The 20,063-nt window shown below is 46.8% G+C and overlaps 1 protein-coding gene across 2 annotated transcripts in view; it reads right to left on the bottom strand.

Moving 5' to 3' along the window:
- The window catches only part of ogfod3 (2-oxoglutarate and iron dependent oxygenase domain containing 3), a 126,611-nt gene that overhangs the window by 102,257 nt on the left and 4,291 nt on the right, over positions 1 to 20,063 (bottom strand). For both annotated transcript variants that reach the window (XM_070857614.1, XM_070857615.1), the window contains exon 2: positions 18,962 to 19,176. In XM_070857614.1, coding sequence (XP_070713715.1) covers positions 18,962 to 19,176 — 215 coding nt within the window. The remainder of the gene's footprint in view (positions 1 to 18,961; positions 19,177 to 20,063) is intronic.

Genomic DNA, 20,063 nt, shown 5'->3' with positions numbered 1-20,063 from the left:
CCCCGGCCACCTACCTTTAACTCCGGTGCTGGGGGTGGGCCCCACCCGAAGTCTTGGGGACGGGCCCGTTCAGCCTCCCTCTGCTCTCCTCTCCTCTCCTCTCTCCCCCTCCCTTCTCTCCCCCACCTCCCTTCTCCCCCTCCCTCCCCTGCCCCCGCCTTTCGCTGTTAGAAACACAGACACTGACAGACAGAGTGAGAGAGACACACACAGACAGACAGAGAGATAGAGACACTGACAGAGACACACTGGGGGGGGGGGGGGGGGGCCGTCCCAGCATGCTGTTGGAGGAGGACTCCCGGTGCTGCAGTCGGTAAGTAGAAAATATTTTATTTGTTGATTTTTTAATTTTTTATTAATTTTTTTTTTGATTGATTTATTGGTTGATTTATTGATGTATTTATCATTTATTATTGGTTATGGCTCTTTATTTGTAAAACTGAAGTGTTTAATGTTTGTAAACTTTCCTTTAAACTCCCCCCCACCCCGCCGCCCATTCCCTACGCCTGATTTTCTAAGTGTAGCCAAGGTTTTTCTAAGGGTACAAAAATCTACACTTACTCCATTCCAAGTTAGTTTGGAGTAAGTTTTTACTGCCTAAACTTTCAAAACGGGCGTAAGTGGATGGACACGCCCCCTTCTGAAAAAAAAATCTGTTCCAAACCGAAACTGTTCTAACTGATTAGAACTGGAGCAAACTAAATGCCGAGAATTGCAATTTCTAAGATACTCCATTCTAAACCAGTTGCTCCAAAAAAACAGGAGCAACTCAGGCCAAAACTTGGCCCCAATGTGCCAGTTATACCAGCATAAAAGTACCGAACAAGAAAAGGTCTTATCAAGCCCATCCATTTCATTGGTGCAGATACGATCATGGCTTCTCTTTAGTTCATTTAATCTAGGAGACAAGTGACTGCAGGTAAATAAAATCTTCCACTCAGGCTCAGGACATTCCATGGATGGCATTACTGTGAACCCAAAAGAATTGGACCTATCGTATTCTGCAGAAATACATTACAAAACAGTGTGATTGAAGGGAGCACAATCTCAGTGATGGATATATATCGAACTGAGGAAGGTGACTTGAAGGTTAAGTACACAGGATGAACTGAAGTGTGATATCCGACAGTAATCTGAAACCAACACTCATTTCCTCCACAGACAGTTTTGAATTAAGCTTGGTATTGATGCCAAGTACTTCGATAATGCAAAATTGACTTTCATTTTCCAATTTCATTTGAGCCAGAATTAAGCTGTGGGGATGCAGATCTGTAAATCATTTACCTTTATTCTATACTGAATAGTTAGTAGTTGGACTTTTACAGACCTTCAAGCTTCTTTTTTGCCTCCTAAAGATTCGCTCCTTCTTGCCTAATAATAGCATACCTTGAGCAAAGGTTACATTACACATGAGCTATTCTTAACAAGTGCACCTATACAGTAAGTGTTGATAAGCCATTCTACCAGAGAAGGTATTATAACCCCATCCTTCCCAAGTTCGCATAGTACTTTCTGTTTTTTTTAATATGAGGATATATTTCCACCACTCAAACAGTGCTTTAAATTGCAATTAATGCCCAAATATTTCAGTGGCTAAGTTGGTAGCACTCTCAAATCGGAGTCAGATGGTTCTGGATTCATGTCCCACTCCAGAGACTTAAGCACTGTCGGAGATGCCGTCTTTCGGATGAGACAACAAACGGAGCCTGCTCTCTTAGAGGACGTAAAAGTTCCCATGGTACTATTTCCAAGACTTGCAGGAGAGTTCTCCCCGGTGTCCTGGCCAATATTTATCCCACAATCAACATCACTAAAAATAGATTACTTCGTCATCACATTGCGGTTTGTGGGAGCTTGCCGTGTGCAAATTGGCTGCCGCATTTCCTACATTATAACAGTGACTATACATCATTGGCTGTAAAGCGTGGTGGGGTGTCCTGTGGTCATGAAAGGCGCTATATAAATGCAGGTCTTTCTTGCATTTGCAGATTACACTAAACTGGGTGGTGATGTGAGCTGTGAGGAGGATGCTAAGAGGCTACAGGGTGATTTGGACAGGTTGGGTGAGTGGGCAAATGCATGGCAGATGCAGTATAATGTGGATAAATGTAAGGTTATCCACTTTGGTTGCAGAAACACGAGGGCAGAGTATTATCTGAATGGTGGCAGATTAGGAAAAGGGGAGGTGCAACGAGACCTGGGTGTCATGGTTCATCAGTCATTGAAAGATGGCAAGCAGGTGCAGCAGGCGATGAAGAAGGCAAATGGCATGTTGGCCTTCATAGCTAGGGGATTTGATATAGGAGCAGGGAGGTCTTACTGCAATTGTACAGGGCCTTGGTGAGGCCTCACCTGGAATATTCTGTTCAGTTTTGGTCTCCTAATCTGAGGGAGGATGTTCTTGCTATTGAGGGAGTGCAGCAAAGGTTCACCAGACTAATTCCAGGGATGACTGGACTGACATATGAGGAGGCACTGGATCAACTGGGCCTTTATACACTGGAGTTTAGAAGGATGAGAGAGGATCTCATAGAAACATAAAAGATTCTGACAGGACGGGACAGGTTAGATGCGGGAAGAATGTTCCCGATGTTGGGGAAGTCTAGAACCAGGGGACACAGTCTTAGAATAAGGGGTAGGCCATTTAGGACTGAGATGAGGAGGAACTTCTTCACTCAGAGTTGTTAACCTGTGGAATTCCCTACCGCAGAGAGTCGTTGATGCCAGTTCATTGGATATATTCAAGAGGGAGTTAGATATAGCCCTTACGGCTAAAGGGATCAAGGGGTATGGAGAGAAAGCGGGAAAGGGGTACTGAGGTGAATGATCAGCCATGATCATATTGAAAGGTGGTGCAGGCTCGAAGGGCCGAATGGCCTACTCCTGCACCTATTTTCTATGTTTCTATGTTTCTTTCAAATCCCACTACATTGCAAAGATATAGTGCTAAGCAATAATCAGTTCTCCAAATGGATCGACAGTGCAGAACTAAAATTGATATATTTCTATAAAGCTTGTAATATAAATTTGCAGTACCTTGTAATATGCAAGAGTTCACAATTTGCAATTACAAAGACTGATAGCTAATTTCTTGCTGCATCAAGTTGAATGATTGAATTTCATTCAAAAGACCAATATATTTTTCTGTAATGTGCCTTTAAATTATTCTTATACAAGGCTAACTGACTGGTTAGGTAAGGCAAGGTTTAAGCTTCTGGGAAATATCTGTCTACCGTTTGCAAGTTATATTAAGTGACTATTCTGCAGCTTGAAGCAGCAACCTAGTGGGTCTTTCAAAATATTCTGGAATATGTGACTCCAGATCCTTCCTGGTCTCTCACCACTTTTGATTTCGTGTTTTGTGAGTGTTCTGTTAATGTACACTAAATCCATCATAAATTTAAAGGACTTTCCAATGCATCATTTATGTTTTTACAACCCATAGAAAATTTGGTGTTGGCGACTTTGAGTTATTTCACTTCATTTTTCTGCCTCAATGAAAAATGTTGTGGCTAGTTTATGTCTGTTTTTAAGTTAGAATGCACAGATCGAAGGAAATAACAACAAATATAACAGAAACTAAATTCTCTAAGGGACTTCCTTCTGAGCAGTAATCAAGAACAATAAAACACTTTTGAAGTTAAACTGGGTTTAACAGCACAAGAACAACCTCCCATGTAATAGGAAACATTCCTACAAACCCAAGAAACAGTTAAATACAATAATATGAAAAAATATCAAAATATGATTGGAAAATAGGATCTATGGAAAAAAAATTAAAATACCAGCATCAATTAGAACCTAATAACATCTACATCAATATAACCAAAAGCACCCAATATATATCTAAAGTAAGATTATGCATGTTATTTCTTAAAACCCCAAATGTTTCCCAAGCACAAAGTAAAAAACAAGCAATTTTAACAAACAATGGGCTGGATTTTTGGTTTTCGGCAAAAGCAGTAGTTTTACACCAAAATTGGCGTTTTCGCTGCACTACCGTTTTTAGGCCGAACTTTCGGCCTTTACCTCTTATGCCATCGGTAAAGGAGGCGATGCACGACGATTCGCGGCACAAACCGCAAGTTTCGGCAACTTTAGTCCGGGGCCGGGAATGCTGCAAGAGAGGCCTTGGGAGGGGGGAGAAACAAACACAAAAACATTCCAAGATACATTCCAAAAACATTCCAAAAACATTTACAAAAAAAATTAATAAAAACTTTAACTTACCTTTTTTGCAGCTTTTCATACTTACCGCTGCTGCAGGGCTGCACCGGCAGGTTTGACCTCAGCGTACGGGTCGGGAGAGAGCTGAAAGTACAACGCAAACGCAAACACAATCTGCGTCGTTGTACGTCAGCGCACCTCTCCCCGGCCGTACTTAAAACCGCAGCAGCAAACAAGTACCCGAGGATCCCGCCGACCGGGTTTCTGCCGCGGAGGGTCAAATCGCGGCGAAAATCCGGTCGCAAACCTGGGGAAAATCCGGCCCAAAGAAGAACATAACTCTATGGGCGGTTCCACAATTCAGAATTTGAACATAACGTTGCATTGTAGGCTTCTTTCAGAGTGTCGTAGCTCAAATTCATTCAATCTGTAAGCAGAATAAAATATTACTAAAAGTATCCCATGTCAGATTTCCTTGGCTTACGAAAGGTATTCATCCTCAAACTCCAAACATGTAACGGCATATACTCTTCATCCTCACTGTGTTAAAATCAATGCTGCATCATTCAATTTTTCTTTCCGAGGACCTCAAAACTGCAAAAGCCTTTACCTCCATTAGGCGTCCCTGCCTTCGAAAATTGAAAGGCTTTTAAAATGCAAGCTTTATGTCACCGAACCCCTGCTTCTTGATTCAACTCATCTTCTCTACAGCACTCTCCATGTCAGTGGTGGTCTGCAGCTTTGGCTTTAAAGCAGCATTCACCTTGGCTTCAGTGAACACAAAACTTGGCGTCTTCCTGGTTGTCTTGGAATCATAGTAATATATTTGTTTTTCTATAAATTGTCTGCTGCCTCACATTGGAACAAAACACAAGTCCTAGATCAAATTAAATATCTCAGATTATGACTATGGGCCCAACTTTGCCCAAGCCATTTTTTCGGCGAACTGACCTGAAGCTCACCGACTTTGCACGCTGGAAAGGGCGCCAGTAAAAAGGGGCCCCATTCTGGCCAATCTTCGGAGTCCCCGGAGTCGTGGAGGCTGAATGGGGAGGGGGGGTGGGGGGCGGAGCAACAGGCCAGCGCACAAAGCACTGCCGGCACCTGCGCACATGCTCAGTGAGAGCTGCGCGCATGTTCCTTGCCCTCCCAGCGCGTCTTGTGAGCAGGACCCGATGCTCGCCACCCCTATCCCAGGCCGAAGGGACGCCCGATCTCACCGCACCCTATCCCTGGCTGAGTGGACTCCCGCACCGGCCGGCCAGCCCGCTGAGTTCCCGGGCAGTTAGGACTTCGCTTTTATTTTTTATTTAGTGGCTGTGCTTGAAACTTTTGATTTTGTCGGGGGGCGGGGGGGGGGGGGGGGGGGGAAAGAGAGGAGGAGAGGAGTTTTGGGGGGGGAGCGAGGAGGAGAGGAGAGATTTGAGGGGGTGGGGGTGGAAAGAGGAGAGTTTTGGGGCGAGGGGGGGGGAGAGGAGAGTTTGCGGGGGGGGGAGGGGAAGGGGAGGGGGGAGAAAGAGTGTCTCTCTGGCTACCCCCCCACCCCCCCCCCCCGCCATCGTGACATCGCGGCCAGCAGCTCTCATTTCTCCGGTCGGATTTACTTCATTTTTATTAATATCTTAATTGTTTGAGCTTTTCCTTGCAATGTTTGGTGCTTGGTTGTTGAGGTCCTCTCCAGTTCCCTTCCCTCCCCTATCCCTGCCCTAATGTCTGCCAAATGTGCGCTGCTTTCTCTTCACTGCCCACAAGGTTTTTCAGAGCTGGCCACATACGCTGACCTAAGTCGATTTGGAGTAAGTTTTTGCTGGCCAAAGTGGCATAAATGGCCAAAACTGGCGTAAATGTCTGGGAATGCCCCCTTCTGAAATAAAACTGACCTAAAAAAAAAATCGTACCTAACTGACTTACTCTGGAGCAAATTTTTTTGGGGGGAAATAGCATTTTTTAAACTTACACCAGAAAAAACTTACTCCAAAAAAATTGATGCAAGTCATGGCCAGGATTGGGCCCCATGACTCTACTATGTAACATCTGACAGGGGTTTTAGGCATCAGGAAATTGGTTGGCTGAAAAACTTCTTGCACATTGTTGACATAAAGCCGTATTTGCTCATATTAATGCAACAACTTACATTTATACAGCTCTTTTTTAAAACATAGAAAAATTCCCAAAACTTTTGACAGAGGGGTAATCAAAAATTGGACACAGAGCCAAAGAAGCAGATATTAGGAGGGGTCAGCAAAAGCTTGGTCAAACAGGTAGGTCTTAAAAGGAGGAGGACACAGAAATAGGGAAGTGAAAATGTGAAGCGGTTTAGGGCGAGAATTTCAAAGTGTGGGGCTTGGGTGGCTGAATGCCAGCCGTCAATGGAGCAGTGAAGACAGAGAGAGATACAAAAGAGGCGAGTGTACCGGGAATGGAGAGTTTGGGTGGGAGAACGGTTGTCGTGCTAGAGATAAGTTACAGAGATAGGGAAGGGAGAGGTCATGAAGAGATTGAAACATGAGGAAGAGATATTTTAAACTGGAGATGTTGTTGGACAGGAAGCCATTGTGGGGCAGGGGGCAGGCGATGTTACAGATCTGGAAGTAAGCAGTCGCTGTGATGGAGAGTACGTGGGGGCAGAAGCTGAGCTCGGGGACAAATAGGATGCAACGGTTGTGAATAGTCCGGTTCAAACAGTGGCCGTGGAGGGGGATGGAATTAGTGGCAAGGTTACGGAGTTTGTGGCAGAGACGGATAACGATGGCTTCGTTTTGAACAACGTTTAGCTAGAGGACACTGTGGCTCACCCAAGACTGGATGTTGGACGAGCAGGCTGACAACACAGAGGTCGAGAAGGTAATGGAGGTGTAGAATTTGGTGTCTTCAGTGTGCATGTGAAAGCTTACTCCACTTTTATGGATAATGTTGCCAAGCAGCATGTAGATAGGAGAGAGGAGGGGGTGCCAAGGATAGACCCTTGGGGGTCTCTGGAGGGAACATGTGGGGGTGGGGGCGGTGAAATGCCATTGCTGGAGTTGCTCTATGATTGTATAGGTAAGAGTGGAACCAGGCAAGAGCAATTCCACCAAGCTAGACAACAGAGAAAAGACACATCTTTCCAATCTATAGCCGTGTAAATATTACTATGCAAAGGAATACAGCCCAGTAGTGCCACCACATGGCCACTTACCGACCTGCCACTTTGCTAACTCTGCATGTCATCCAAGGTCAAGGGGAGAATTACTGTAACCTGATCTCAAGTTTAGACAGATATCTTTCTTCTGACTGCTTACTTTAATTAGCCTGTATTAGGCTAACCAAACAAAATATCATCATTATCTCTGAAGGACTTTTCGGATTCTGGTGTCATATTACAAAACACAACTGCCCAACGGCCTGAAAAATTTCACATCGCAAAACTGTAATTAGCCCTCAGTGAACTGAAAGGTTGTCCGTTTTCAGACTGCACTCGTCACTCAAAAGAGCGACAAAAATTGAGTGCCCCCAATTTCTGTAAATGAGAAAGAAAATACTGATTCCTTCAATTATAGCATCTGGCAATAACTTTTTTTGGTTTGTCCAATCTAGTTACAGTTATTGATATTGCTACTGCAGTATTTAGAGGTTCAAGCAACAGTGAACTTTTGGCATCAATACCATTTACTGAGAGATACACTGGAGCCGGGGGAGCTTAATTCTTACATGACTATAGGTGGCTCTATTGCAAAAAAGTAGGTATTTGTTACAGAATAACTAGAAATGGTTTTAAACACTTTGGCCCAGAAATTGGATATCGCCCCGTTTAAGGGTGGTAACACTCACGAGGCGCAAGACATAGCACCAGGTAAATTCGGGTTACAGCCCCCGAAACGAATTGGAGTGCTAAATCAAGAGCTTCACTTCCTTCCTGGGGCGGGAGCAGGGCACACAGCTCAGCAGCGCTATGCGGGGGCTGTCGTGTACTAGGGGCTCGTCCCTGAATTAATGGGAAGGGCCCGAGCTGCAAACTTTGCATGTTGGGAACACACCTACCTGGACCACCAGGGTGCTGGGGTGACTCGCGATCAGCCCGGCACTCAAGCAGATCATCATATCATCATCATAGGCGGTCCCTTGGAATCGAGGAAGACTTGCTTCCATTCCTGAAGGGAGTTCTTTGGTGGCTGAACAGTCCAATACGAGAGCCACAGACTCTTTCACAGGTGGGACAGATAGTCGTTGAGGGAAGGAATGGGTGGGACAGGTTTGCCGCATGCTCTTTCCGCTGTCTGCTCTTGATTTCTGCATGCTCTCGGCGATGAGACTAGAGGTGCTCAGCGCCCTCCCGGATGTGCTTCCTCCACTTAGGGCGGTCTTTGGCCAGGAACTCCCAGGTCTCAGTGGGGATGTCGCACTTTATCAGGGAGGCTTTGAGGGTGTCCTTGTAACGTTTCCGCTGCCCACCTTTGGCTCGTTTGCCGTGAAGGAGTTCCGCCTAAAGCACTTGCTTTGGGAGTCTCGTGTCTGGCATGCAAACTATGTGGCCTGCCCAGCAAAGCTGATCGAGTGTGGTCAGTGCTTCAATGCTGGGGATGTTAGCCTGGACAAGGACGCTGATGTTGGTGCGCCTGTCCTCCCAAGGGATTTGCAGGATCTTGCGGAGACATCGTTGGTGATATATCTCCAGCAACTTGAGGTGTCTTTGTACATGGTCCATGCCTCTGAGCCATACAGGAGGGCGGGTATTACTACTGCCCTGTAGATCATGAGCTTGGTGGTAGATTTGAGGGCCTGGTCTTCGAACACTCTTTTCCTCAGGCGGCCGAAGGCTGCGCTGGAGGCGGTGTTGAACCTCCTCATCAATGTCTGCTTTTGTTAATAAGAGGCTCCCGAGGTATGGGAAATGGTCCATGTTGTCGAGGGCTGCGCCGTGGATCTTGATGACTGGGGGACAGTGCAGTGCGGCAAGGACAAGCTGGTGGAGGACCTTCGCCTTACGGATGTTTAGCGTAAGGCCCATGCTTTTGTATGCCTCGGTAAATACGTCGACTATATCCTGGAGTTCAGCCTCTGTATGTGCGCAGACGCAGACGTCGTCTGCGTACTGTAGCTCAACGACAGAGCCGGGCTGAGCGATCGCGGCACTGACCCCGCGGCTGGAGCAGGAAGCAAAACGACAGATTTTTTCCAGGGGCAGCCGGCCGCCTCCCCTTTAAGTTTCGCTCCGGTAGCAGCCGGCCAACCGGTACGTGTCCCCAAAGCTGTCGCTGTCATCGCCCAGCCCAGCTTCAGGGGGTGATACCCAATTTATGGGCTGGGGCGCTAACGGGGCGCTAACGGGGCGCTATGCACGGTGATGACGTCACGATCTCCGGACGCAGGAGATTGGGGCGCATCGCCGTAGAGCCACCAATAATCTCCCGCCGAATTTAGCGGGAGTCGTTAATGGCATCACGCCCGGTCGCAAAGTCATTTGTGCCGGGGTCACTATTGCATCTAATTTCTCCCCCTTTGGCCAGCCACTGAGCAAGGGCAAGGTGAGTTGGAGTTAACTCACTTTCTAATGTTCCCTATTGCCTCCAAGGAAGCTCCTCCTCTAGATGCTCCAATCATCAGTAACATTTTACATTTGTATAGTATGAGGCAGATGTCTCAGAGTGCTTTACAGGCCAGAGGTTACAAATAGGTACAGAACACCATAGCAGAGGAACTGGGAGAGTAGAAAGGGGTTAAAAGTACAATTATAAGAGAACAGTTTTTAAAAGAGGCTTTTGAAAGTGGGGGGGGGGGGGGGGGGGAGAAGGGGCGGATAGTGAGAGAAATGTTGAAAATAGGAGCACAGAGGCTGAAAGAGCAGGTGTCAATGGGAGCAGGCCACAAGCTGTTGTCAAACAAAGGGAAGATCTGTGGAGGGACATTTGGCTGAAGGAGATCACTGAGTTACGTGGGACAAGAAGGGATTGGAAGGAGAGGCTTGAAATCAGTCTGCTTGGTCAAGAGGAACCAGTGAGCCCAGCAAGGACAGGGATGTTGAGAGTGCAGGACTTTCTACAGATGTGGATATGTGCAGGCCACGATGCTCTTAAAGAGTTGTAATTAAGTAGTTACTGAAGCTAAGACCAATAGTTTTTCACATTCGGGAGGCTAGAAGCGTGGCAGGGAAGAGAACCTACATGGCATCAGTCTCCCCCATCTACTATATACTAAAATCACTGAGTGGTTTGCAACATTCCATTGAAAAATCCTATGCCATACTATTTCAATGGGAAAATCTAGTATAAAACTGTCAACTTCGTTTTACCTGCAAGTGACACAGTGATGTTTTTTTTTAATGTTGGATATTATATAGGGTTAGATATTATGTAGGGTTCGATATTATATAACACTAGCTGCAAGGACAACTCCTGCCAGCGTGAATATTGAGAAGCAACAGGTAAAGTTTTTTTATATTGTGGATGTAGTTGCAGGCTTTGGCCACAGAGCGGCACTGTGGAGTAACCTAACATTTTGAGGCTCCCTTGAGGTAGCCAAGAACAAACTTTCATTTTATTGCACCTTTTACATCCTAAGGACATTACAAAGTGCTTCACATCCAATGAATTACTTTTGAAGTATTGTCATTGCTGTTATGTAGCAGACATCTAGGTCCCACAAACAGCAAATGAGCTAAATGACGATTTAATGCTAGAAATTTGGCGATTTTGCAACCAAATTTTTGGTGATATTTCACCCTTTTTGGCGAAAACTCGGTCGGCGGGAAATTCAGTGACCTTTGTGTGACGGCGCTTTCCACGTACCGCTAGGAGGAGCGCCGTCGTGCAACAGTCGAAATAGCGTTTTTGCCAGAAATGTGGCTCCCTCCACACTCGGATTCTGTGCTCAGAATACCGACGGGGTAAACATAGAAACATAGAAAATAGGTGCAGGAGTAGGCCATTCAGCCCTTCTAGCCTGCACCGCCATTCAATGAGTTCATGGCTGAACATTCAACTTCAGTACCCCATTCCTGCTTTCTCGCCATACCCCTTGATCCCCCTAGCAGTAAGGACCTCATCTAACTCCTTTTTGAATATATTTAGTGAATTGGCCTCAACAACTTTCTGTGGTAGAGAATTCCACAGGTTCACCACTCTCTGGGTGAAGAAGTTCCTCCGCATCTCGGTCCTAAATGGCTTACCCCTTATCCTTAGACTGTGACCCCTGGTTCTGGACTTCCCCAACATTGGGAACATTCTTCCTGCATCTAACCTGTCTAACCCCGTCAGAATTTTAAATGTTTCTATGAGGTCCCCTCTCATTCTTCTGAACTCCAGTGAATACAAGCCCAGTTGATCCAGTCTTTCTTGATAGGTCAGTCCCGCCATCCCGGGAATCAGTCTGGTGAACCTTCGCTGCACTCCCTCAATAGCAAGAATATCCTTCCTCGGGTTAGGAGACCAAAACTGTACACAATACTCCAGGTGTGGCCTCACCAATGCCCTGTACAACTGTAGCAACACCTCCCTGCCCCTGTACTCAAATCCCCTTGCTATGAAGGCCAACATGCCATTTGCTTTCTTAACCGCCTGCTGCACCTGCATGCCAACCTTCAATGACTGATGTACCATGACACCCAGGTCTCGTTGCACCTCACCTTTTCCTAATCTGTCACCATTCAGATAATAGTCTGTCTCTCTGTTTTTACCACCAAAGTGGATAACCTCACATTTATCCACATTATACTTCATCTGCCATGCATTTGCCCACTCACCTAACCTATCCAAGTCGCTCTGCAGCCTCACAGCATCCTCCTCGCAGCTCACACTGCCACCCAACTTAGTGTCATCCGCAAATTTGGAGTACTACATTTAATCCCCTCATCTAAATCATTAATGTACAGTGTAAACAGCTGGGGCCCCAGCACAGAACCTTGCGGTACCCCACTAGTCACTGCCTGCCATTCTGAAAAGTACCCATTTACTCCTACTCTTTGCTTCCTGTCTGACAACCAGTTCTCAATCCATGTCAGTACACTACCCCCAATCCCATGTGCTCTAACTTTGCACATCAATCTCTTGTGTGGGACCTTGTCGAACGCCTTCTGAAAGTCCAAATATACCACATCAACTGGTTCTCCCTTATCCACTCTACTGGAAACATCCTCAAAAAATTCCAGAAGATTTGTCAAGCATGATTTCCCTTTCACAAATCCATGCTGACTTGGACCTATCATGTCACCTCTTTCCAAATGCACTGCTATGACATCCTTAATAATTGATTCCATCATTTTACCCACTACCGATGTCAGGCTGACCGGTCTATAATTCCCTGTTTTCTCTCTCCCTCCTTTTTTAAAACCGGTCAAGCAGCCCTGCCAGCAGTAGTAAGTATGAAGACCTGAAAAAAGGTAAGTTAAAGTTTTTATTTTTAATTCTTTTTTAGTGATTCGATAAATAAGTGTCCTGTAATGTTTTGTGAATTTTTTTCCCCCCCAATTTTTTGGAGTGTTTTTCCGCCCTCCCAAGGCCTCTCGCAGCGATATCGGCCTCGGACTAAAGTTGACGAAATTCGGGGTTTGCTCCGGGAAGCCTCGTGCAACGCTGATTTTTACCGCTGCACAAATTAAAGGTTGAATTTCTGGTCTGCTAGCAGTAGCGAGCGAAAACGGTAATTTTGGCGAAAAAATACCATTTTTGCTGAGAACCAAATTTCGAGCCCAATGTGCTTCAGTGGTTTTGGATTGCTGATAAATGTTAGCCAGACTGCCCTGCTCTTATTTAAATAATGCCAAGGGCTCTTTTATGTCTAACTGAACAGGCAGATGGAGCTTTGATTTAAGGTCTCATCTGAAATATGGCATCTTTGACAATGCAGCACTCCCTTAATACTGTACTGAAGTGACAGTCCAGATGATGTGCTCAAACCCTAGACTGAGATTTAAACTCACAACTACAATCTCTAAGGCAAGAGTGTTATTGTTGGATAAAAGAGGCAAGTAATTAGTTTTTAAAGAAAATGTTAATTTTTTAAAGAATTATTGGTCCACAACAATCCCAGACGACTTTCCAATCCCAATGGCAAACTATTCATCACAGCTCGATGACAAATGTCAAATAATCCCCCAGTCCAATTTCCCCAAATCCCACTACCATCCATTTGCTTTCCTGACTGCCAGCACCTCTGTCCATTTCCGCAGCCTGCTGAACGATCGATCCACCTGCCAGACCTCCCCTATGGTGGGCCACAGTCCCCCACTCCCCTCGTGCTGCTAACCTAACCTGCCCGACTCCCTCCTGCGGCCCAATGAGCTCCACCTTTCAGCCCTCAAGCCCACTCTGCAATCCCCCTGCTCTGCCCACCAGTCTCCAGGTCATTGGCCAGGTCATTGGCCAGGACTTGACCCCTCCCCCCCCCACCCATGCCCAAGCTTCATTATGCTCAGAGACAATTACAGATTCTACACCATCTTGTAACCAACGGTCACCTTTCCAGAAATCAGGAGCATTTCTCTTGTACCAATCGATTGACATTTACACCGCCCCCTACCCCACTGCTGCCGGAACGCCGCACCGCCATAGTTGCCCGGGAACTCAGACGTTTTGACATTGACATCGCCGCCCTAAGCGAGACCCACTGGCAGGGGAAGGCCAGTTGAAGGAACATGGTGGAGAGGAAAACCAGAGGAAGAATACCACCTTCATGGAGTTGGCTTTGCCGTCAAGAATGAGCTGGTCGACCGCCTCAAAGACTCCCCCTGTGGGGTTAACCCTATCCCGGAACCAATGTGCCAGTCATCAGAGCATACGCCTCTACACTCAATGCAACGGATGAGGCTAAAGAGGGTTTTTACTCCAACCTCGAGACATCCTTGACCTGCGTCCCTCCTCCTGGGTGACTTTAATGCCAGGGTTGGCAAAGATCACAGTCCTCTGGGGAGGCATGATTGGTAGAGAGAGGGTAGGGAAAGCCAACTCCAGCAGTACCCTACTCCTGACAAAATGTCTAGAACATCAACTCCTCATCACCAACACCTTGTTCGCCAGAGGGACAAATACAAGGCATCATGGCAACACCCTCGCTCCAAACATTGGTTTGACTATGTCATTGTCCAAGCCATGGATCGCAAGGATGTGCGCATCACCCGCGCCATGACCTGGAGCTGACGACTGCTGGACGGACCACCGCCTAATCCGATCCATCATCACCACTAACATTGCCCCAAAGCAGAGGGGACAGCTAAGAGAGCCCTAAACAGCCAGCGCCTCAAAGCCAATCTGGCATGCCTTGATGACCCTGAGATGCTAAATGCCCACAGCGCTTGGTCTACCCTCCAGGCCTCTATAACCAGTGCCTGTGACGAGACACTTGGTCACTCAACCAGAAAACATCAGGACTGGTTTGAGGAAAATGATCAGGAGATGGAAGAACTAATAGATTGCAAGCGCAAAGCATTTCTGTGCCTCAAGCAACAACCCAACTCTGGAGCTGCAAAACAACATTACAGACGGCTCAAGGCTCAGGTCCAACAAAAAACCCGGGACCTAAAGAACAGGTGGTGGATGGAGAAAGCACAAGAGATACAACAACTGGCCAACAGCCACGATATGCGAGGATTCTTCACTGCAGCCAAGGCCACCTACAGTCCAAACTCCCAAGGCCCCACCCCACTCGTGGCCAAGAACGGGGAAACACTCATCAAGGACACCGAGGCTGTCAGGGCCCAATGGAATGAGCACCTTGAAGATCTCCTCAATCGAGACTCTGCCTTTGACTCGAGTGTTCTCGACTCAATCCCGCAGCATGTGACCCACCACCAACTCAGTGAAACTCTAAAGTTGCACGAGGTAGGCAAAGCCATAAAACAGCTCAAGAATAACAAGGCTACAGGTGTGGATGGAATCCCTGCTGAGGCGCTAAAGTATGGCGGAGAGGCGCTGTTGGCGTGGGTACATGGCCTCATCTCTCTCATCTGGAGGGAGGAGAGCATGTCGGGAGATCTTAGAGATGCAGTGATTGTGACCATTTTTTAAAAATGGGGACAAGTCCGACTGCGGCAACTACAGGGGAATCTCCCTGCTTTCAGCCACTGGGAAAGTTGTCGCTAGAGTTCTCCTCAATCGTCATCTCCCTGTGGCCGAGGAGCTCCTCCCGGAATCACAATGCGGATTTCGTCCCCTATGGGACACAACAGACATGATCTTTGCAGCGCGACAGTTGCAGGAAAAATGCAGGGAGCAGCGCCAGCTCTTATACATGGCCTTTTTCGATTTTACAAAGGCCTTTGACACTGTCAACAGTGAGGGTCTATGGAGCGTACTCCTCCGTTTCAGATGCCCCAAAAGTTTGTCAACATCCTTCGCCTGCTTCACGATGACATGCAGGCCGTGATCCTTACCAACGGATCCATCACAGACCCAATCCACGTCCGGACCGGGGTCAAACAGGGCTGCGTCATCGCTCCAACCCTCTTCTCAATCTTCCTCACCACCATGCTCCACCTCACAATCAACAAGCTCCCCGCTGGAGTGGAACTAAACTTCAGAGCCAGTGGGAAGCTGTTCAACCTACGCTGCCCCCAGGCCAGGTCCAACATCACCCTAACCTCTGTCGTTGAGCTGCAGTACGTGGACGATGCCTGTGTCTGCACACATTCAGAGGCTGAACTCCAGGATATAGTCAATGTATTCACTGAGTCTTATGAAAGCATGGGCCTTATGCTTAACATCCGTAAGACAAAGGTCCTCCACCAGCCTGTCACCGCCACACAGCACTGCCCTCCTCCAATCATCAAGATTCACAGCGCGGTCCTTGACAACGTGGACCATTTCCCATATCTCAGGAGCCTCTTATTAACAAAGGCAGACATTGATGCGGAGATTCAACATCGCCTCCAGTGCACCAGTGCAGCCTTCGGCCGTCTGAGGAAAAGAGTGTTTGAAGACCTCAAATCTACCACCAAGCTCATGGTCTACAGGGCTGTCGTAATACCCGCCCTTCTGTATGGATCTGAGGCATGGACGATGTATTGAAGGCACCTCAAGTCGCTGGAGATATATCACCAACGACGTCTCCGCAAGATCCTGCAAATCTCCTGGGAGGACAGGTGCACCAACATCAGTGTCCTCGACCAGGCTAACATCCCCAGTATTGAAGCACTGACCACACTCGATCAACTTCGCTGGGCAGGCTACATAGTACACATGCCAGATTCGAGACTCCCTAAGCAAATGCTTTATGTGGAGCTCCTTCATGGTAAACGAGCCAAAGGAGGACAGCGGAAACGTTATAAGGACACCCTCAAAGCCTCCCTGAAAAAGTGCGACATCACCACTGACTCCTGGGAGACCCTGGCCGAAGACCACCCGAGGTGGAGAAAGTGCATCCGGGAGGGCGTTGAGCTCTTCGAGTCTCAATGCAAAGAGCGAAGAGGCCAAGCGCAGGCAGCGAAAGGAGCACGCGGCAAACCAGTCCCACCGACCCCTTCCCTCGACGAATGTCTGTCCCATCTGTCAATTATTAAGGATGTCATAGCAGTGCATTTGGAAAGAGGTGACATGATAGGTCCAAGTCAGCATGGATTTGTGAAAGGGAAATCATGCTTGACAAATCTTCTGGAATTTTTTGAGGATGTTTCCAGTAGAGTGGACAAGGGAGAACCAGTTGGACTTTCAGAAGGCTTTCGACAAAGTCCCACACAAGAGATTAATGTGCAAAGTTAAAGCACATGGGATTGGGGGTAGTGTGCTGACATGGATTGAGAACTGGTTGTCAGACAGGAAGCAAAGAGTAGGAGTAAATGGGGACTTTTCAGAATGGCAGGCAGTGATTAGTGGGGTACCGCAAGGTTCTGTGCTGGGGCCCCAGCTGTTTACACTGTACATTAATGATTTAGACAAGGGGATTAAATGTAGTATCTCCAGGTTTGCGGATGACACTAAGTTGGGTGGCAGTGTGAGCTGCGAGGAGGGTGCTATGAGGCTGCAGAGCGACTTGGATAGGTTAGGTGAGTGGACAAATGCATGGCAGATGAAGTATAATGTGGATAAATGTGAGGTTATCCACTTTGGTGGTAAAAACAGAGAGACTGACTATTATCTGAATGGTGACAGATTAGGAAAAGGGGAGGTGCAACGAGACCTGGGTGTCATGGTACATCAGTCATTGAAGGTTGGCATGCAGGTACAGCAGGCGGTTAAGAAAGCAAATGGCATGTTGGCCTTCATAGCGAGGGGATTTGAGTACAGGGGCAGGGAGGTGTTGCTACAGTTGTACAGAGCCTTGGTGAGGCCACACCTGGAGTATTGTGTACAGTTTTGGTCTCCTAACCTGAGGAAGGACATTCTTGCTATTGAGGGAGTGCAGCGAAGATTCACCAGACTGATTCCCGGGATGGCGGGACTGACCTATCAAGAAAGACTGGATCAACTGGGCTTGTATTCACTGGAGTTCAGAAGAATGAGAGGGGACCTCATAGAAACGTTTAAAATTCTGACGGGGTTAAACAGGTTAGATGCAGGAAAAATGTTTCCAATGTTGGGGAAGTCCAGAACCAGGGGACACAGTCTAAGGATAAGGGGTAAGCCATTTAGGACCGAGATGAGGAGAAACTTCTTCACCCAGAGAGTGGTGAACCTGTGGAATTCTCTACCACAGAAAGTTGTTGAGGCCAATTCGCTAAATATATTCGAAAAGGAGTTAGATGAAGTCCTTACTACTAGGGGGATCAAGGGGTATGGCGAGAAAGCAGGAATGGGGTACTGAAGTTGCATGTTCAGCCATGAACTCATTGAATGGCGGTGCAGGCTAGAAGGGCCGAATAGCCTACTCCTGCACCTATTTTCAATGTTTCTATGTTTCTATCTGTAACAGGGTCTGTGGTTCTCGTATTGGACTGTTCAGCCATATCAAATAACTCACTTTGGGAGTGGAAGCAAGTCTTCCTCGATTCCGAGGGACTGCCTATGATGACCCCCCCACCGAATCATTTCAGCCTATTCTTCAGATCATGAATCCCTTCCCCATTCAGTTAATTTAATACTCCTCTATTTCCACTCCCCCATAAACAGCATTTCGGCAGTGACCCCCATTGAGCAGAACCACAGCACCCATCCCCCCCGCCCCCCGCAATCCATATGCATTTCAACCCTGGCTGATCAGAACCCACCTCCCACAATGTGCAGCCTTTCTTCCCATTTCCCCCCAGAATACCATTTAATAAAAATTGAACTTTCGGATTCAATGGCTGTAAACCAATGGCACTGATGTTATCCTTAGATGGCACACGCATCCTTACTGTTAGAAATCTGCTGATAAATTAAACCAATATTGGAAGGAGCAGTGACTTCAAACTGGGAATTTACTCACAGGAGGCAAACCCAATTTTCAGCACCCAACACTATTGAGATACCTGTAGTAGACATAAACTCTCAAGAAGCAACTTTTAACTTGGATGAATTAATGATATGCTTTTTATTTGTATTTTTAAACTTCACAATGTCGTCAAATCTCAATCTTTCAAATTACATTTTCTTCAAGCATTACAATCTTAAATCTGTAAACAAGACTATTTGAGTCGATAATTTACGTAATTCGGATTGTACTGTGCACCCAGCTGTAATAAAATATTTGGTTAGCTCCCAAGTACATTATCATAGCTAAGGTCAACTTTATGTCTGAATATTGTACTCATTTATATTTGCGCACTGAGAGATATTTAATAGCTGAAAGCCCATAAGATTAACTGTACAAATATACGAGCCCCTTTTGCTTGGGCCTCCTGGAGGATATACATGATTCTGCAAAGAAACTGAATAGGCAGAAGAAGCTGTGTTATGGAATAATATTGTACCTGGAAATCGCTGGTAACTTTCATAATCTTTGGAGCATGGTACCTCAAACAATTTTCCTTCCAAAGTATCAGCCTGGCGTGCAAACACTTCTTTAAAGTCATCCGCGTGCAGATAATCCCAAAGCAGGACCACACAAAAAGCAGTAAAAATAATAGATGCCAGAATCGTTAACCACTTCCACCAGGCCGTTTGCTTGGCTTTGTTCTTTTTCAGACTGAAAGTAAAATAAAAATTTGAATGCATTAATAATCTTCTGTTACCTAACTTTTGAGTTGCCAGTTCCGATACAATAATCAACTTTGCACATTGAATGCCATCACGATTTTTTAAATTAACACGCATTCATCATATGGCAGCTGCATAACTTTGCTCTTTAGTATAGAATAATAAATAATTTTTACATTTGCCATTGTATTTTCTGAAGGAAAAAATAGCTACTGCAATTGCAAAATGGGAAATGTTTACATTGTAACATCAGTACATACCAATTTCTTTAAACCACGTGTGAAATTTTAATTGATTTTAGAGTAACGATACATTCAGACCAAGCATCTCCGCATCAGTTATCATGGCTCCATTTATTTTATAAAGTGTGGGACAGGAAGGGGGAGAAGAAAGGATATGAAGAGAGTGGGGGATGGTGGAGGCGGAGTGGGTGGGGGTGGGGCGAGGTGGGGTGGGACGAAGGGGGAGTGGTGTGAAGGGCGAGAGGGTATTGGGGTGAAGTGGGAGAGGGGCGAAGGAAGACGGGTGAAAGGGCAAGGGTGAATGGGTAAATGAGAGGGAGAATGGAGCGGGAGTTGGGAGGTGGAGAGGGAAGAGGGGGGTGGGGGGGGGGAAGAGCAGGGGGAGGGGAAGCAGGAGGGGGCAAGTGGAGGGGAAGGAGGAGCTAGGTCTGCACCTGCAGTTGTTGCAGGCCTATAGCAGAGATATAAAAGGCTCTCCTCATAGGACTGCTCCTGAGCCTGGCCAAGGTGGCCATTAACAGGTCCAGGCAGTGGGCAGCCGAGGGGGTCGTTCAGCCCAACTGCTTGCTTCTCTTCCGCGGTTGCGTTCGCGCCAAGGTGTCCCTGGAAATGGAGCACGCTATGTCCACCGGTT

The sequence above is a fragment of the Pristiophorus japonicus genome, chromosome 16 (assembly GCF_044704955.1).
Source record: "Pristiophorus japonicus isolate sPriJap1 chromosome 16, sPriJap1.hap1, whole genome shotgun sequence".
In the NCBI taxonomy this organism is placed as follows: Eukaryota; Metazoa; Chordata; class Chondrichthyes; family Pristiophoridae; genus Pristiophorus; species Pristiophorus japonicus.
This window is presented reverse-complemented; position numbering and strand designations above follow the sequence as displayed.